This window comes from Enoplosus armatus, chromosome 16 (genome assembly GCF_043641665.1).
Source record: "Enoplosus armatus isolate fEnoArm2 chromosome 16, fEnoArm2.hap1, whole genome shotgun sequence".
In the NCBI taxonomy this organism is placed as follows: domain Eukaryota; kingdom Metazoa; phylum Chordata; class Actinopteri; order Centrarchiformes; family Enoplosidae; genus Enoplosus; species Enoplosus armatus.
The window spans coordinates 9,705,870-9,724,699 of NC_092195.1; the positions used below are offsets into that span (position 1 = coordinate 9,705,870).

The 18,830-nt window shown below is 41.8% G+C and overlaps 1 protein-coding gene across 1 annotated transcript in view; it reads right to left on the reverse strand.

Annotated features, from left to right (window-relative positions):
* Nucleotides 1-2,766: 2,766 nt before the first annotated feature.
* The window catches only part of gabbr2 (gamma-aminobutyric acid (GABA) B receptor, 2), a 160,209-nt gene continuing 144,145 nt past the window's right edge, over nt 2,767-18,830 (reverse strand). Inside the window, exons 14-19 of the mRNA XM_070922051.1 lie at nt 12,643-12,753; nt 10,653-10,877; nt 10,283-10,465; nt 9,478-9,607; nt 4,760-4,877; nt 2,767-2,932 (exon numbers count right to left, since the gene is read on the reverse strand). Coding sequence (XP_070778152.1) covers nt 2,767-2,932; nt 4,760-4,877; nt 9,478-9,607; nt 10,283-10,465; nt 10,653-10,877; nt 12,643-12,753 — 933 coding nt within the window. The remainder of the gene's footprint in view (nt 2,933-4,759; nt 4,878-9,477; nt 9,608-10,282; nt 10,466-10,652; nt 10,878-12,642; nt 12,754-18,830) is intronic.

Consider the following 18,830-nt stretch of genomic DNA (forward strand, 5'->3'; position numbering starts at 1 on the left):
AAACCAGTAGCATAGTCGATATGATGATGAGTTTGTCCACTGAGAATCTTGGCATTGACATGTGTGAGCTGATCAACAGGTTTAAAGAACTTAAATTCATGTTTTGTTACGAAATGTAAACCAAATTGTAGGTGAGAGGATGAAACAACAGAGTGGATTTGTCACGACAGTTGCAAAAACAGAGGTAACTCTGTGAATTATACATTTCAATTCATGCCGTCTTGAGAAAGCCAAATACCAAATATTCCATACATGGACACCATCATCAGGGTATCAGCAAATTGTACACAATCACATATAATGTAATATATAAAATGTGCAGTTGGTTTTTCTTCTCCTGAAGGAAGAACCAACCCTCTGACAATGTCTCTCACTCACTTGTCTAGTGACCGTGATTCTCTGGTTGGCAAAGGTGCGGGAGAAGCCGTGACTCCTTGGAGGTCTGTGCTCGGGGTTTCCCTGCTCCTGTGCTCAGCAGGGGCTGGAAGGGGAGGAGCTCTCACAGGAAGTCACCCTGATATGTCCGATAGCAGATCTCTGCTAGCTTGTCTCCCACTCCAACTCTATATCCTTGACTGCCCCTTTCAACTAAAGACTGATTGACAGTATTTATGATCAGACACCAGTTTGCTGAGGAAATCCACTCCAGCTGAAGTGGAGCCTTCACAAAGTTCTCCCACTCTGTCCCATGCATTGAGGCATTGAATTTAAATAAATCTATGACACGTTGTACAATTTACAGATGTGTGGCCAATGTTATAGTTTTCTGGGTCAGCGCCATTTTCACCCTATTCATGTACTGTGGATCCTGCAGGCTACAATATAAGACAACAGGCACAGCGCTCAACAAACGCCTTAAAAACTAAAAACCAAGACACCAATGGTGAAACATATGCTGAGAACAAACCCTCTCACACTACATAAAAAGTCATTTTTTTCCTTTGAGTCCCTGTTTGCTTTTCTCCTGCATGAGGACAGTTTTACAAAAAAATGACGACACTGTGCCGATGACCGTTTTGCTCAGTGCAGCGTTCTTGGGCCCAGTTCAATGGCACTGAATGACATTTCCATAGCAACTGAGGTGTGTTCACTGTTGCTATGTGTGAAGTGATTTTTCATGACACTCAATATGAAAGAAAGCCCTGTGTCTGTGCTTTATGCTCTATCACTGTGACCAGCAGTGGTGTCATCACCGTCTTGGAACTGAAAGCTACAGCCGGTTGGGGCTTATTACACGTGGCTCCCGTGTGTTCGTCGTCTTGACTACCGCTCATGGAAATTCAGGTCAACCATTCAGTCCAAACTAGTTGTGGAACTGGTAGACCTACATCCTTTCCAGCATCACTTTTTTGTTTTATTTTCCTTCTTCATTTTATGTCAGAGTCTTGTGCCCTTTTGCCATTGACATGAACCCCATCGCCCTTGCCTGTGCTGGTTAGCTGTGAGGGCTAGACATCTTAACAGTCTATGGAGACCACTCTGTGGGGATCAATATGACCAGGCCTGTCTGCCTTGTCTGAAAAGCACCTGAAGTCATAAGGTGCTCTCTTGCGTTTTAAGTGTACATCTGAATGTGTGCATTTCTTGGCATATAACACACATAAATAACAACTGTGGAACACTCCTGTGGTGTCTTATAGCTCTATTTTCTAACATATGCAGCCTTGGAAACCAGTCAAAAGGCATAGCGTCAATATTCTGTATAACATGCTTTCTGAGGACATATTAAGCAAGTTGTAAAATATGAAAGGCCTTTGCAAAGTCTGATGTGAAATTTCTGATGAAACCAGTGGTGCAAATTTAGCAAAGTGGTAAAAAGAGCCGTGTGCATCTTACTCCAAGTTAGAGGAATGGGCCCCTAGTGCCTTTTCATGTTCTGTGACTCACAAGCTTTGATGTATTTCACTTTGCTGCCCATAAGCTAATTTATCAACAGTTACACAAACCAATTCAGATATCTTTCATACATATGTCTAAGTCTTTGTCGGGTGCCATGTTTTGTAAGCTTTCATTTGAAATTTTCATGATCACCTGCCTCTGTTACACGCTCCACACTTAGAACCCCTTTAATTGTCCATTCACATCATATACAAAGCTTACAGTACATCAAAGTCAGAAATGATGATATTTACATGTCTCCACAAGGATGGGAAGGGGACGCGGAGTAAATTGGATGATTTCCTTTGTTGGGTTTTGTAAATTCCACGTCTCCACACCGGTATCCAGTCACTGAAGCAGTGAAATACTCAAGTTAGATGACGAGCTCACACATAGCTGCGAGCACATACATACAACAGATAAGGAACAGAAACAGACAATCCCCTCTGAGGCAGATAAGGCTACACGTCAGGTCAGGGCTGGTCCGCCGCGGTTCTGCTGTTGGGGTGTCAGTGTGTTTGTGCATGTGTGTGTATTTGTGTATGCTTGTGTTTGTTTGACTGTGCATATGTGTATATGCCTAGGCAAGGGAAGCAGATGAACGAGGGGACATTGCTGTGAATCGTGGGAGTTTGTAAGGGTCATCCAGTGCCCACTCTGTGTCCTCCCACCCCTTCCTGACTGAGGGTTTCAGTTCTCAAGAGAGGCCGGGGTGAAGAGGTACGAAGAGTGAAACTCGGCCCCCTCCTCTCTCTTTCCTCTCCCCCTGTCCTCCTTGTTCTGAGACAAAATACGCACATACGCTGATGATATCAGTCTATTTGTTGTAGAAAAAAAGAACCATATATGTCTCCTCTGCAAAGAGCCAGGTGGGGGAGTGAATGAAGCTCACAGGCCAGAGACCATTACCCGGTAGGAGGGGGGCATGTGTCTGTGCCGTGGGCTGGAACCAGGGCTGCCGTTGGGGCTGGTGCAGCTGGCATCAACCCCTCCTATGGAAGGTAAGTAGGCGTGGTGCAGGATGGGCAGCTGCAAGGACAGTCGACGCTGTATGCTGCAGATGGAGAAGGAAAGTTACAATGTAAGAGGCAGAGATAGAGAGAAAGTAAATACATTTACTCAAGCACTGTTCTAAAGTATACTTTAGAGGTGCTTCACGAGCATATTTGAATTTCTTTGTGACTTTTTACTTTTACTACACATTCTTCTGAAAGCCATAGTTGTTTTTGAATGTTCAGCGCCAACATCTTTTTCATTTCATTAACTGGAATAGGCACTCATAAATCAAAATATCAATACTAAATACTCACCTTCAGTATATGTTATTTATTGGAAATTGCTGACAAAGACACAAGGGAAAGACACAAGGGATTCTACTGTACTGAAGCACAGAGGTGGCACATGTTGTGGACCTGCTCTACCACCTTACCATTAAGATTTTCACATTTTTTTTCAGTGCTGTTTTAAGTGTTCATATAATCACACCCAGCTACAGTGACGAAATTTACAAAGTATAGTAGGCGAACTATAGCTCATACAAGCCCTCAGCAATTCTTCTAATTGTTTTTCCTGTATTCTTTAGCACCCTCATTCCCTTCTTCACTTCTCCTTACTAAATCCCTAATCCACCGTGCCTCCCAGCTTCTGGGATCATCTGACAAAAAGAACATTTCATGCTTGCGCCTGCTGTGACAGTTCGCACCCTACCTCGCCAGTGCTCGCGCCACTGCCAGCCGTTTGCAAGAAAATTACATAACCAAATGCCAGTTATGTAAAAAATTAAGGAGGGGGGGTTCAAGCTCATTTAGCGTCTTAATTAGGAGAACTAGGTGAAATATTAATGGTCCTGTTCCATTTGTGATGGAAACACAATCTTCCTCGCTCATGAAGGATTTTTTTTTAAATTTTCTGATATTTTTGATGTTTCAATAATGACAGACACTACACTTAACATTTACATGCACCTGGTGTGTGACTTACTATTGGTCATGTTGCAAAGTGTTACTGTCCGTCCCCCTCTACCTTTACTCTCCTCATACCTCTTTTCTCACTTCTTTATATTTGTCTCTTCTTTATCTCCTCTGTCTCTCTCGCTGCCTCTTCATCTCTCTTCCCTCCATGTGATCAAACATTCATGCGGCATGGGAATAGCTCCGAGTGTTCCTTTACTTCTGTTCTCCTCCCTGTCTATTTTCAGAGCTGCTTCCAATGCGAGCTGTAAATCACTGGTTACATAAGCCTCTGTGAGTCTCTACCTCTTTCTTTCTCTCCTCCTCCTTATCTCTGCCTCTCTTTCCTATCTAAACATCCTTCTCTCTTTATCCATCTTCTTTCTGTAACTGCCCTCTCGTCAATATTTTACCCCCCTTGTCTGTGGTCTCTCCCTTCTCCATCCATCTGTCGCTCCATGTTGTGCATTCTTCTCCTGGTTCTAGTTAAATGAGCGAGAGGGGGAGATCTCTCAATGATGCATGAGGTGTCCCCCCCCATTGATGAAGTCGACATCCCTATGAATAGTAAGTGAATGTAGATCTGCACTTGTGGTGTTTTGAGTTGGACCGTCTTCTTTTACTAGTTGGGACAACAAATGAAACAGCTGCTACATGTACACATTTGACTGTGAGTTTATGCTGCAGTAAGTCCAGCATGGAGGGAGAACACACATATACTCTGTGGTTATATGTATGTTGATGTGCGTAGGAGAGAAAAGTACAGGGCCGGTCCATGCGTTCGCAGGGCTCTGTTGCCAGAGCAACCGCCTGAGAGCTGCTGGTGGTTTGCGATACATGTGACGTGTAGTCTGATGAGAAAGCTGACAAGACAGAGGGGAGGGGAGAGAGAGACATGGGGGTAGAGGTGCTGAAGAAATGGGAGTTCTCACTGTTCAGGCGAGTTGATATCCTCCAGAGGACCTCTGTTTATTCTGGAAGGATCCATGGAGCCCCACTGGGCCTGAGGCTTCTGCTCCAGGTGGTTCTTTAGTATCGACTTTTCTCCGTCTGCATTGAAAAACACAATATATAAGTCACACCTGCTCAGAACCTGAGACATGACTTTAGCCTGAGCCTGGATCTACATTTTGTTTCTTCAGCTGTTTGGGAGGGGGAGCAGTCATGAGCATGGAAGATGCTTCTTGTTTTTTATGCTATTACTTTGATCCTGATGTCAAAAAAAACAATAAAAATATGCACCTACCAAATGAGTTCATTTTCTTTTTTGAGAATATTTATATGAATGACTGATCGAAGCGTGTTTTCATAATGACTTTTTTTTATATTGATACATATTGCGTTTACACTTTGCACACACGCAAAGTTTGCTGGAAGTGAAGCCCCAAAGCTCAGAGCAACATTTTGAGGTGGGCTAGAGACCACTTCTTTTGGTTTAACTGGAGTCCAACAGCAGCTTTCACTCTTTACCGACCGCACCAAGGGGAAAATGGCCACTGGATATCCAAAATAAATTCAGTATAAAAATCAGTACAAATGTAAAAACACTTCAGGGCAAGTCTTAGTCATAATAGTGATCTGACAACATGTCAACCATGTCTGTCAACCGACTTTAAACTAGTTAGTTTCCTTTTTCCAAAAAGGAGACAGATTGCATAATTGAATCACCTCACGTATGCAGGGTGATATTTACAACACAGGCAAAAAATAAAAACTGATACTTGTGTGGGACAAATTCAAAAAGTGGAAACGGAAGCAAAGAGAAAGAAAACGTGAAAGTAAGAAAGGAAATAAAAGAAAGAACTCTTATTCCAGAGAGAAAGGCGGAAGGGACAAATAAAAGCTTCCCAACATGATTTCTGCATTCTCCAGATGTTGCACGGGGAAGCAGACGATGAGGCTGAAACACAACAAGAGTTTTCTCTCCAGTTGTCCCAGATTTCCCAGCACTTGCTGACCTCATTCACTGATCACAGCACTCCATGGCCCTGATTGGACATCTGAGCTTGCTGAACTATTTTAGAGCAGACTAGTCCTCTTTGCATTTTGAAAAAAGCCTAACCTTGTGCCTCTCAGAGCTGTGTTAAAAGCACAGAGACAGATATTCATAGACTTCTTTAAGGATTTAGAATATGTGTTGTATTCCACAAAGAAAGTATTGAGCCCTAAGCAGCTGCTTAGTTTTTACCTGTATCTTGGGTTTAATATGATTGGCTGATCTGCAGTTGATGGCTTCAACAGCACATATGCACAAATGCTCCAAAATGTAAAGGAATTACTGCTGCATGGTATAAGGAAGTTCAAGTAGTGTTAATCGATAACAATAACCTTCTTCTTTATTCTTCAGCCTAAAATCAGGTCTCAGCAGCCAATCTGTCAGAAAACCACACCCTAACTGTTATCCAGCGTCGCCATGTGCTGGTACATATTCATGAAGACAGAGAGAGAGAGAGAGAGAGAGAGAGAGAGAGAGAGAGAGAGAGAGGGGTGGAGTGTTGCTTCTCACCCTGAGTGAGCATAATCGCTGTTGACACGGCGTTCTACTCTTATAACAGCCACTCATTCACGGCCCCCAATACATTAAGACCAGCTCTCTTATGAATACTGATGATTACAGTTAGGAGCCAGCGATGATGATGATGATGACTGTCAAGCATAAGCCGATTGAGGCTGGCAAAAGTTTATATGCTAGTGATCTTTAAAGGAGGCCTAATGACCTGTGATTTTATTTCCATAATATGTGTCAGATTGACGTTTGTGAGCAGCACCTAATGCGCTGAACTCTCTTTGTCCTTCTCTCCTCACGAGATCATTATCGTGAACACTTCAACAACCTCGAGACTAATACATTTCTCTCTGAACAAAAAACTAAGTAATAGCTCAGTCAGCCTATCGTTAAATATGAGACCACCACGCCTCAACGTAACCAGGACTTTAGCAACTTTCCACGCTCAGGAGCAACACAGGAGAGGCCTGGTCTACATCCAGTTTCAATTTCTCTCTCTTGTTTTTTTCATGACCTTAAATGCACTGAGGTCCTTGTTGCTGCTGACTGTAACTGGTGGCCAGAGAAAGGTGCAGGTACTTATTCCTTTACCAAACACAGGTTTGTAAATATAAATAGTGATCTGACACAACTTTATATATATATTTTTCTCTCTATAAAAATATCTCTGAACACAAAAAAAGTGTCTGGCTATATTTGTCTCTGCTCTCTCCTGACAGCCTACAGTAACCAAGACAGCGCATAGAAAGATTCTGTCTAAAATAGATTTATTTCTACGAGCCCACACAATTTGAATTTTAGTTCACTAAAGAGAGCCCGATATCAGCTGCTGCCAATACATTAGAGAGATTTCTCTCAACAAATGGAAAATGTGAGAATGTGTTTACTTAAATTACACTAGTTAAATATGTTTTAGGTAATATGCCACCTTTTTTTTTATGCCACAATTTTTTAAATTTTTTTGATTAATGGAAATATAATTTAAGATCTATAAGTTTTCACTGGAAAATTTGAACCCTTATACATGTAAGAAAAACCCAACAGTTCAATGAGCCATACCAGTCACTTAAGATGTCTTGTAAAAAATCTGAACTATGACTAATAATCTCTGATCTGACTAATAATAAGTTGGGGTTCTTTCAAGGATAAATATAAAAAGGTAAAAAAAATCTCACAGATGGTAGCTCATTTACTAATTATCTAATTAGAATAATCTTGGCACTGACTTCTTGCTCCCTGTGTTCCATAAAAAGACAAAGCTGCTACATCAACCTATTGTGCAACAACACAGACATATTTTTATATCAAATCTATCCTCGCAAGGGTACCATCACATAACATCAACCCCCCACCTCATTTCATTTCAAAGCTAGACAGTATTTGGGCTAAAACAGGAGGGTGCATGCGTGGTTGTGTGTGTGCCCATGCAAAGGATGAGAGGGAGGCAGAGAAGAAGGAGAAACAGAAGGAAGCAGAGAACAAACTAAAACACAAAGACGAAGCATTAGACACGTTGCTCGGTGAATGTACTCACTAACTGCCGTCACTTCATTGCATAACTATGAACTTTCACAGATGAGGAACTTCTCAAACAATTCCAACACGCTCTGCTCCCAATCCGCAGAACGGACGCAGCTGTTTTTACTCTTTTACCTTCCCAAACTCAGACAGATCCATTAGACACCCCTGAGAGCAGCTTTGTGCTGGCGTGTGCATCAGACGCGCCAAATCTGGCTGCTGTACATCACCATCACCCTGCGTCTGTTTAAAATGGTGCCTAATGCAAAGCGATGATGCTGGGGTGTAACCATTCACTGAATCAATTCAAGGAACTTGCCTGTATAATGTCTAAGTACGCTTGTATCAGTCAGAAGCTGGGAGGGTAAACCGACACAGGCTCTCTCTACTGGAAAAGACGAATATGACATGTATTTTTATGTTTTAGCACCTGATAGATTACTGCTGTGTTTCCATATGCTTGTGTCACCCAGTGATGGTTCACGTTAGCTGCCACCCCCTCCTCCCCTCCCATCCTTAATCTTCACTCGACTGTTTTCTCAAGTACATTGTTCCAACGCAGCAAACAACACCCCGAACACCAAATAATGAGGTGCAAAATCAAGTGTGGGCTTAATACTTTGGGCTTAACAATAAAAGTGGGTTGAAAAAAAGTGTGACTACAGTATGTGTAAAACTTGCTAAGCAGCAGTGGAGTATGCAGGTACTGTAGCTAATCTCATGACTCATTCTTAGAGACGTCACAGACTTGCTGTCAGACAGAGCGCTCCTGTGTCCCTTTTTCACCTGCAGCTGACAGGAGCACCAGCGACGGAAAAACTGTCAAGATATTCCTTCAAGCTGCTGCTCTGAAAGCAGCATTAAAATCCTTCAGTAAAGCCACTGAATATGCAGACGTAACATACAGATAGCATGGAATTATTATTAAATAATATATGAGGATTAGTATTCAATTTTTTACTAACAACAAATTCTGGATGTTATGATGATCATGAAAGTGATATAAACCATTTTAATGCTCATTATTCTCTCTAAAGTGAAATATACACAAAAGTAAACCTCTTCACAGCGGTACACATTACTTCATATAGAATTGCCTCAGACTGAACTGAACTTGAATCTCGGCCTATATAGACTGCTGCTATCTAGTTTTCAGCCACCAGTAGCAGCACTGAGCTCAACCCAGCTGAACAGCACTCCAGTCAGTGAGTGAGGAAGAAAGATGCACCATCTTGGATTTTACATGTTCATTAGAGTAAGACATATGTTTGTTACTTCATTCCCACCAAACATCAATGCTGTGACTCCTGATAGGTCATTGAATGTGAGGTTGTATTTTCAACTATTTTCAGGTATTTCAAACAATTGCAAAAAGGGTTTGTACTCTTGAATCCAGGCTTTTCGAATCAGTGTCAGGTGTGAATATCCAAAAAAAAAAAAAAATTGCTTACACACTGACAAATAAAAGTAGAAGAGGCCATCGTCAGCACATTATCGATTGTCCTATGGCCAAAACGTTAACTTTTACGGAGATTTTTCCACATTTTGTCAGATAGCCTAACTGTGACTGTGGTAGATAGTATGATGAAGGGCTACAACCTATTAAACATACAACCTATTTCTCACCTTTGCCATCTGTGAAGTTGCGTATGCTGAGGATGTTGTTGGCGTCTGGATAATGGTTCTGTTTGATGTAAGGAGTTTTCTCTGGGGTGTCCTGCAGCTGCATGGTCACTTCCTCCAGCTCCTTGTCCAACTTTTTAAACAGAAAAACAAAAAATGTTAGGTTATAAGCCAAATACAGTGCTGTAATATTGATCTGTTTACAACAAACTGCTACTACTTCTTTACATTTCAAAAAAAAAGAGAAGAAGAATGCTAAAGACTGCTGTCTGCCAAAGACATAATAACTTTACTTCTCCTCCAAGACTGTCTCAGTAGCTCCTCATTCGCAACAATCATGAACAAAAGCAAAGACAATGGCAGTTGTTCATGTCTGAGAGATCTGATAGGCAGCCAAGGTGATTTTTTCAAATGTCACTCAATGTCAGTGTACATTTTTAAGAAATGAATCAGACAGCATATACGGTGTGGCACAAAGACCAGTGACAACACAATCTCTTGAAGTGATCAGAGTTGCTTTTAAGAACTAACAATCATTTTATTAAGAATTAATGAAACTTGCAAATGAACTGACTACAGCTAGTTTCATTTAACTTTTCAAGTTCAATGGAGTTAAATGATTTGCTCTTTCTTCCTTCTGTTGAACTTGTGCTCAACTACTATAACGTCAATTATGTTTAAAAGCCTCTCCTCATCCCACTGTTGCATTAAAAACCTTGCCACCCGCTGCAATGTTGACCTGTCTTGTAGAATTCTGATCAACGGCAAAGAAGAAGTTCAACATGACTGTGTGTTCATCGACTCAGACCTCTGTTATCCTCATGCGGAGGCGGTGGTTATCAGTTTGAAGCCCGTCCAGACGTGAAGTGTTAGCTTGGTTGACGCTGGTGACTGAGGTGGAGGTCTTGGAGTCTTCCTTCTTCTGGTTCTGGGTGAACTTTAACCTCCGGTTCTGGGTGGCGGCGTCTGGGTTGGTTCTCATGGTGATGAACTGGCAGAGGGGTTATGGGTATTAGTCACAGCTGCACTCTGTTTACCTAACTGTTTACGCTGCATTTTTAGCTTCCAGGACTTAGTGAAGTGTGGTGTGTGAATGTGGTGATAATTTAGCATTCTAGTTTTTGGCAAAACAGATTTATCCACTTACACACACTCTCCTCGTTCACACGGACACTGACCTTGGGAACGAAGACCAGGCAGAGAGTGATGGTGCTGCAAAAGATGATCACCAGGGCCACGATGCAGAACTGGACATTGGGCTGGTCCCTTGTCAGAAAAGACACTGCAGCACCGATGATGCACATGATGCCCACGTTGTAAACACTCATCCCGATGTATTTGCTGTCATTGAGAGCAGGGATGCTCACATTCCTGGTCTCCCATGCCAGGAAACAGCCAAACAACTGTCAGGGAAATCATAATGAAAATAGTTCCATGAGAAGTTTGAGAGAAAGACTGAAGGCTGTATTTGATTTTGGTTGAAGTCTGAACTTGTTTATCTCAGTCAATGCAGACACAGTTAGTCAACAGTACTGGTCATCCTCACTATCCTACTAAACGGTGTGGTTTTCTTTCATTTTGCTTCTGCTAGTCTAAACGTCAGACTTTTATAGAATAAAGCAGGACTTATTAAATCTTAACGTTTTTTTGTTGTTCAGTGCTCTTCATTGTTCTTCATAAATATGGAGTGGAGGTTGTGAGGAAACATTTAATTTCACTTAGCTTTAAGAAACACTTAAACAAATCAAACAAAAATTGGCTTAATTATATGATAAAGAGGAGAAACATAAACTAAAGGAAGCCTTCTAAAGCAGCCTCAGGTTTCATGCTTGTAAAATGTTTATTTAGTGGGAGCTGTTGGAGTTGCAGCAGTAGCCGCCTGCTGAATAATTCACTGTGTGCTGTGTAAAGTGGCCTGCCTGCTTATTCTAAAGTCTAAATGAGAGTTAGTGGAATGACAAGCAGCAGAATTAAAAGAGCAGTCATCAAGGATTAGTACGCCTCAGGTGTGTGAGCGTGTGCGCGAATGTGAGGCGCGAGCATTTATTCATATGTGAGCCTGTGTGTGTGTGTGTGTCTGAAGGCAGGGATGACTCAAGCCTTAATGCTTCTTTTTGCTGTGTATGTCCCTCTCTATGCCTCATACAGATGTGGGCTCCTGTCAATCACTTGATACAAACTTTTCTTACTGCTCCACTTCTTTGTTTCTGCCTTATTATTTTACATCAAAGCCCTTCTACAGTACTTGTTACCCTAAAGTTTTCTCACTCCTTCCATCTCTGTCTTTGACTTTTTTTCCGTAGTATTCCATACTCAGCATCCTCTCTCAATCTGTTTAGGATGATTTACTGCTCTGTCTCATTCCTGTAAGTGTGTGTCATTTTGCATGCAAGTATGGTATATAAGTGAAACCCACACACACATATCCATATGTTCACACACATCTGTCAGGAGCTTTAGAGTCACAGTGAAACGGAAGTTCAAGCATCTTTAGCTTCAGTAATGTAATGTGAGAGATTTAAATAAAATCCTTAAGATCTTATTGGCTCGCTCAAAAACGGGCGTGGCTTAACAAATACAGTGTGATACAGAGCAGTAGTTCAGGAGCTGCAGGACTGTTGGCCTCCACACACACCTCACTCACCTGCGTTGTTAGAGCAGGAGGAGGAGGAGGATAAGGGTGAAATCAAATTAGACCTCAACCACATTCTTTGGAAATATAAACAACGTTTTTGCCAGCTGAAATCCAAACACACATCTCCTTCTAAGATATTTCTTTGCTTCCCACACTGGCTAGTGCTCAAGTTCAGTTTCATATGATGGGCACATGATGGGACAAATCAAATCTGATTGGACAAATATATGTAACCGCCCCTGAGGTAAAGACCAGTCATCAAAAATATGCGTCTCACAGGAAGAGGGATTTAAAAATAGTAAAAAAAAAAAAAAAGATACTCGAGGTTTAATATCGGCTCACATTTCAGAAACAGCGTTATTTAGCAACAATAATATGAATAGAAAGGCATCAAGCCTCATTCATGCACATTCTTAAGACTGTTAAGAGTCACATCAGCTAATACATTTGTACAGTACATTCAGATTAGAGTGTGCATTCATGCATGTCCAGACCGTGAGTACATGATGACATTTTGTGTTCTCTGCTCTCACCATTAGCAGCCCCTTGTAGGCATAGACGATGCCCAGCCAAATGGTCATGTGTGTGTTCTCACAGTGCTCCAAGAAGGGACGGATGGCTATGTCCTGGCCTTGGGGGTCCGCCTGTTGACAAACACATAGACATGAAGAGAGGAGGGGAATTAAGTACAACCCCCCAAAAATACTTTAATTGTTTTGGAAAAACAAATTAGACAGTTGAACAAATAATCCGAAGCAAGTGCCATATGTACAGTAACAGTGAAAGAGGCTTCATTTCCTGGAGGAACAATAAAACCAGTGAACCAGCTGCAAGAGGAAGAACTGTTTCCACATTAGCTTTCTCTCTGCAGGTGTTCTAACTTCACACTCAGAGACGAAAGGTACACAGACTGTCTGCTGCTAGTCAGGATGAAGGGTGTCAGTGATCAAAATTACAGGTGTGTAATCAAACTGTGTCCCATCATGGCCACTGGGCTTCTCCAAAGTTAGCTGAAGTTAAATTAATCCGTGCTTAGGACGCTAATGGGCACGACTAATGAAGCTTGTTCATTAATGTGATTTACACCTCCTCTTTTCTTTCTTGTTTCTCACTCACACGCTACCTCTCCTTCCTGTCCCCGTCTCTCCGTTTCTTTCGCTTTCTTTTCATTCCCCCATGTCTTTTACCACAGCTGGTGACACAGGTGACTTACAGGGCAAATTAGCACCTGAGGTGGATATTAATACGCTAAAACACGTCACCTCTCCTCTCTCTCTGTTAGGTAGAGCTTTAAAAAGCCTATAATAAGAGCAATAGTTTGCCCTGCATGAATTCATCCGAGGCCACGCCAATATATCAACTCGGAGACACCTGGGGCAAGGCTGGGCATAATGCCATGCTGCTCACTAGGTGTGTGTGTGTGTGCGTGTGTCTTCAGGTTTATTTACAGTAAGACATGTCTAAGCAGATGGTGTGTGTGTGTAGGTGTGTACAGTATAGTGTTTAATTTGCTGAAATTTAGATCATGAGCAAATTCCTTTAAGGCAGAAAGCATGATGAGGAGGGATGAAGAAAGGGAATATACTGAAATGTTAGCTTTTCTTCCGTCCTCATACATACTACACTGAGTGAATACTTTGTTTGATGTGTCTCATGTGAATGCTCTCATCATTCATAAACCCACACCTACACATACCCATTCCTCTAGGTGCTGCAAAACACCTCTTCTACTAGTCATTTTGACCCCCATATTCTCCATTCAGCTCCCATTAATGGAAATTGCAGCTATTCATGCTTTCCTCTATGACCTTGATGGATTGACATTAGTTATTATTAGTATTGACATTAGTGGTTCTCTATAGGATGTTCACTTAAAATGGAAAATTGGTACTTAAAGAGCTGCACTGAATCACCCAACAGAGAATAACAAAAATGGGACGATATAATTTCTGGATATCCTTGAAGTGTTGTATTATAGTACAGTTTTCGAGCTTTAATTCCCATGTTTCTGCCTTGGAAATACAACTTTCACACAGCGCTCCTCATCCCGCTTGCACTTGCTGTCTTTTTCGCTTTCAACATTCAATCCCGCAAAGGATTACGTACGCAGTTACAACATCACACGCAGTTTTTGCAAAAAGACACCGCAACAACATAGCGGGCAGAACCCCCCTACAACTCAGATGTAGAGTCAAATTTTCCACCATCTGCCGAAGATCTTCATAACCTCTGATGTCTCAAAGCAGGAACACATTAAAGAGCGAGGATTGCTTCGGTGGCAGTGAGTTCACACACTTTGTCAAAGCACTCTTGTAACCCCTTCCGAGAGTTCCCGTGGCAACCGCGTGGCTCATGTCACTCATACATCTGTGAATATTCTGGGACTTGAGTATTGGATTCTTGTTAACTTTAGGTGAAGGTAGAGCTGTTTTTTTTGCCTTAAAAGCCATCAAGGAGGTGGAAACGCAGAAAGTGGGGCAGGAGATGACGCACAGACAGGCTATTTTTTACAAGGACCCCACAATTAGATGACACAGCGCAGAAAAGGGATCCTGAGACTCAAGTATGACATTTTCATCGGACAGCTACAGGTAACTTCATGAAAAAAATATTGCGTAAAAAGCTATTTTCAACCTAAGTAATGTGTTGGGACTGAGCAACTGAAAATCATGAGTTATGCATGAGATGCTCTGGTTTGACCAAGTCTCTGGGCAGTAGCCAGTGGAAGAAATCATCTCTGGTCACAGGAAGTGACACAGTTTATATTTCATGTAAACAATGAAGGCAGTCATTCTCCAAGCTGCTCGCCACTTTGGACTGTGGTACTTGGGGTGTAGCATGGAATCTCTACAAAGGCCTCACTCCCTCTGCCTTATTTATATATATATATATATATTCCATGCTACACCCCAAGTACCACAGTCCAAAGTGGCGAGCATATATATATATATATGTCCCTGGTGCTCACATTAGTCATTAATTAAGGCAAAATAACACCTTTCTTCCTAAATATATTCCCTTCTGTGGTGTAGATTGTAGTGGAGAACACTGTCTTCTGTAGCCTGTGGCTCCAAAATCTCACTTACTGAAGGCTTTTCTGGTGATTTCCATAATCAAACTATTTAGTGACGCTTGTGTCCTGAGTGAAAGCGTCCGTGTTTGTTATGTTTCTCCTCTCATTCATTCAGATTTGTCACCCTTCTGTAGGTTGGTGCTGCCTTTACTCGTGGCAAAGACCTGAAGGAACAGCAAGATGTCAGATGTCAGCTTCTTTTTAAATAGAGAAGCACTTTCCAGTCTGACATTGTAACGTCAATCATTGTGCAAAGCAGCTATTCCCTGTAACTACAAAAGTTACATATAGTAATGTCACTTGTGTGTTACTGTAGTTAATGAGCAAACTAGTATCAACAAACATGCAGAAGGATTTATTATAACCTCTGGGTGTAAATATGCAACGTTACAGTATGACGTGTTAATTCTACTGAACAGCTTAATCTGCATCTTCGTCATTTATGTATATTTATGTTTTTGGCTGAGCAACCTCTTATTCAAACAACAATTCTCCAAGAAGTCACACTTGTAGCAAATCATTTTGTTCATTCAATATGAGAGACACATTCTGCATCAGTGCTCTTTGCATAGTCGCAGCTCCGAGCAAACTTGTGTCACCAACAACAAAATGATAAGACAAAATGAGATATAATGCTTATTAGGCTCGGGTCTCTATCGCAGCAGAGCAGACAGGAGCTCTCGCCTTTTGGAGGGAAGCTGTCTGGGGAGTTGCCAGGCAACAGGGCTGTAGGCAGCAGGCGGCCCCAAAGCGGTGGTGATGGCAGTAAAAGTGCCGGTTCACTGTCATTTTTCACAGCATTAGCCCTCTAACGGGATCACTCTGGGAGGGCTGGAGCGGGCACAGGACTGGCAGATTGTCTATGGAGAGATGGAGCTAGATGAGGCGATGAAGGGAGTGATGGAGGGAAGAGGGAGAAAGAAGTGGAGGGTGGGATGGAGGGAAGACAGGAGGAGGAAGTATGGATGGAAAGGTGGAAGTTGAAATGAATGGAATAATACAGGGATAGCAGGCTAGATGGTACAAATGATGGGATGGAGAGGGAAGAGAAATAGATGCTGTCAATCCTCAAAGAGATCAGTGAAGAATAACTTAAAGTGAAGGGAAGAAGAAATTCTAAAAGGAAGAGATAAGTGGAGAGCAGAGGGAAAGGCAAGTGAATACACCAGGAAGAGTTATGGAAAAGTGGAGAGATGGAGAGAAAGAGCAGGGACAAGCTGACTGTAAATTCCAACTATCTGACTATCATGTGTGTTTTTCTAGACGCAACTGTTGTCTGATCAATATGGGTGTCCAAAAAAACACACTCAAGATACACACACACAAGATAGGAACAGACGAAAGTGGATTTTTCCTTATTCACTGAGCTTGTTTTACCACATTTACTACAATTGATTTAAAAACATCACCCCCAGCTTGTTACATGAATGCACGGGTGGAAAAGATTTGAGAGTTGGCTCCTGAAATACTGACATTATCCTATTGAAAAAGTCCATGTTTGATGCTATATGCTATAACAAAGCTTGAGAATGGGATGCTGATCAGCAATTGGCTCTCAAGCCTCTAGTTACCATGCAACGATGACGTACTTTAGGGTAAAAAAAATTAAAACTAGCTGTGAATGTGTTCAGGTGAGTTTCAAGTCTCTGCATTATAATTAATTGGAAACCGTGGGCTGCCTCGATGGAAGGACAACACATTTAAAAATGTATAATGTGATTTGGAATATTACTGATTTGTGGTAAACTCAGTAAACCCTCATTATAAACGCTACTTCCATGTGCCATTTAAAAGCAAAAAAAACATGGAGAAAAAAAAAGACAGCCATATACTGTAGAGCATCCTGTATTCCCATGACTCGCCAAATCACAGCCACCAGGGCTTGTTTCTGGATATGGATCTCACTCTGACTATATGACGGCCTCTGGCCTGGTGGAGAGCAGGGAGAGATAGACCAACAAGTGAGGGAGGGAATGGAGAGCTCACTCTTTGTCACCTGCAGCTACTTCACACAGAGGTGTGTGTGTATGTGTGTGTGTGTGTGTGTGTGTGTGTGGGCATATGTACCTGTGGGTGCCAACGTTTACACATTCTGTGAGCACACATATGTAATGTGACTGGGCTTGTGTCTGTGTTAGGGATTGTTTGTGTGGAAAAGGGTGTATAGATGAGCTATCAGGCAAACACTGACAGAAACACTCCATCACTCATGCTGGCAATTACAACAGAGGAGATTCCACCACGGTGAAAGAATAACAGAGAGAGATGAGGACAAAAGATAGGTATTGTGGGTGGAGCTTTTGACTTTGTGGCAGCAATTTATGTCAGTGCAATATTTCGAAAAAGCAGAGACAATGACTGCCATGAAAAATGACGGAGGGAAAGCAGCTGAGATTAATGCAGAGGGAGAGAGAATGAGAATCACTGAAAAAAAAATAGTCTACTATACAATTTTTTGTCCTCAAGGAAGACTGTAAAAGTTTTATCATAAAAACATTGCATAAAATTACTGTGTTGTGATTACTCCAGGGATTCGTCATTTACATTTATGTGCGCTGAGGCTATTTGAAATCTCTCTCAGAACAGTAAGCAATGTCATATGTCGTATATTAAATAATAACAACACATTTAGATTTTTCTGATTGGTGATTGGTGGCATTTTGAATGTCAGTGGCTGACATCGTGTTTTTGCCGATGCCGAGGGTACTAGCCCCGCCAACTGTTTTCCTGGGCACGGAGACAGGGAGAGAAACACACTGATACAGTGCTGTCTGATAGATAGAGATGTCACACAAACACAAACACATTATCCTGTGTGGCAGTAACTGTTTTCATACATGCTAATAGAGACATTTTTAGCGTTTGTCGTATGTCACTTTCAGCCTGTCTCCCCTGGCTGAAGGTAATTACTGTTATTAGGACTGTAAAAGATGACACTTGTGATGAATATCATATTATGGAAAATCGTATGCGTTGAAAGTGGTTTTAGAAGAGACCCAAGAAATATCATGTATACTGTCCCACAGTTATTCAAATGTAATTTTTGGTTTAGAGTCTCAGGGGAAGCAGGAGAAGCAACTGCAAGTATTTAGTATACTGAGAAATGTTACAAGGATGGAGGTATTTAAAGAATGAATGAGGGGATGTAGAAAAGCCAGGATGAGAGATTTGGAGAGTGGCAGGGGGAGAAAAACACATCAAGAGCACAGAGGGCAAAGAGAAGGGAAGATGAAAGACATCCTGGTGCCACTGTAATTTGTAGGAAATCATTTGAAAAGCAGCGAGCACCGTTTTCACAAGCCCTCTATGAAATTCTGAACAGCAGTAATGGCCTTTAGACAAGCACACAGGAGAAGTGCATAGTGGGTGATTAGCTCAGCTTGTTGGACAGGGGGGTTGATGCCAGTGATGCCAAAAAGAAATAGTTCATACCCATTTAGGAGATGTTTTCTTGTACGCTCACCATGACATAACTGCACATGTCCAGTCATAACCCAGATGGCAACCTTAGCCTCATTTCAAAGTTAAAGAGAGCAGCTCTGATTGCCTTACCAAACCAAAGCAACCCTTGATCTTAGTCTCCCTAAATTATGCATTAGTTATGGTTGCCTGGAACTCCGGCAACTATAATTGCTGTAAGAATATGAA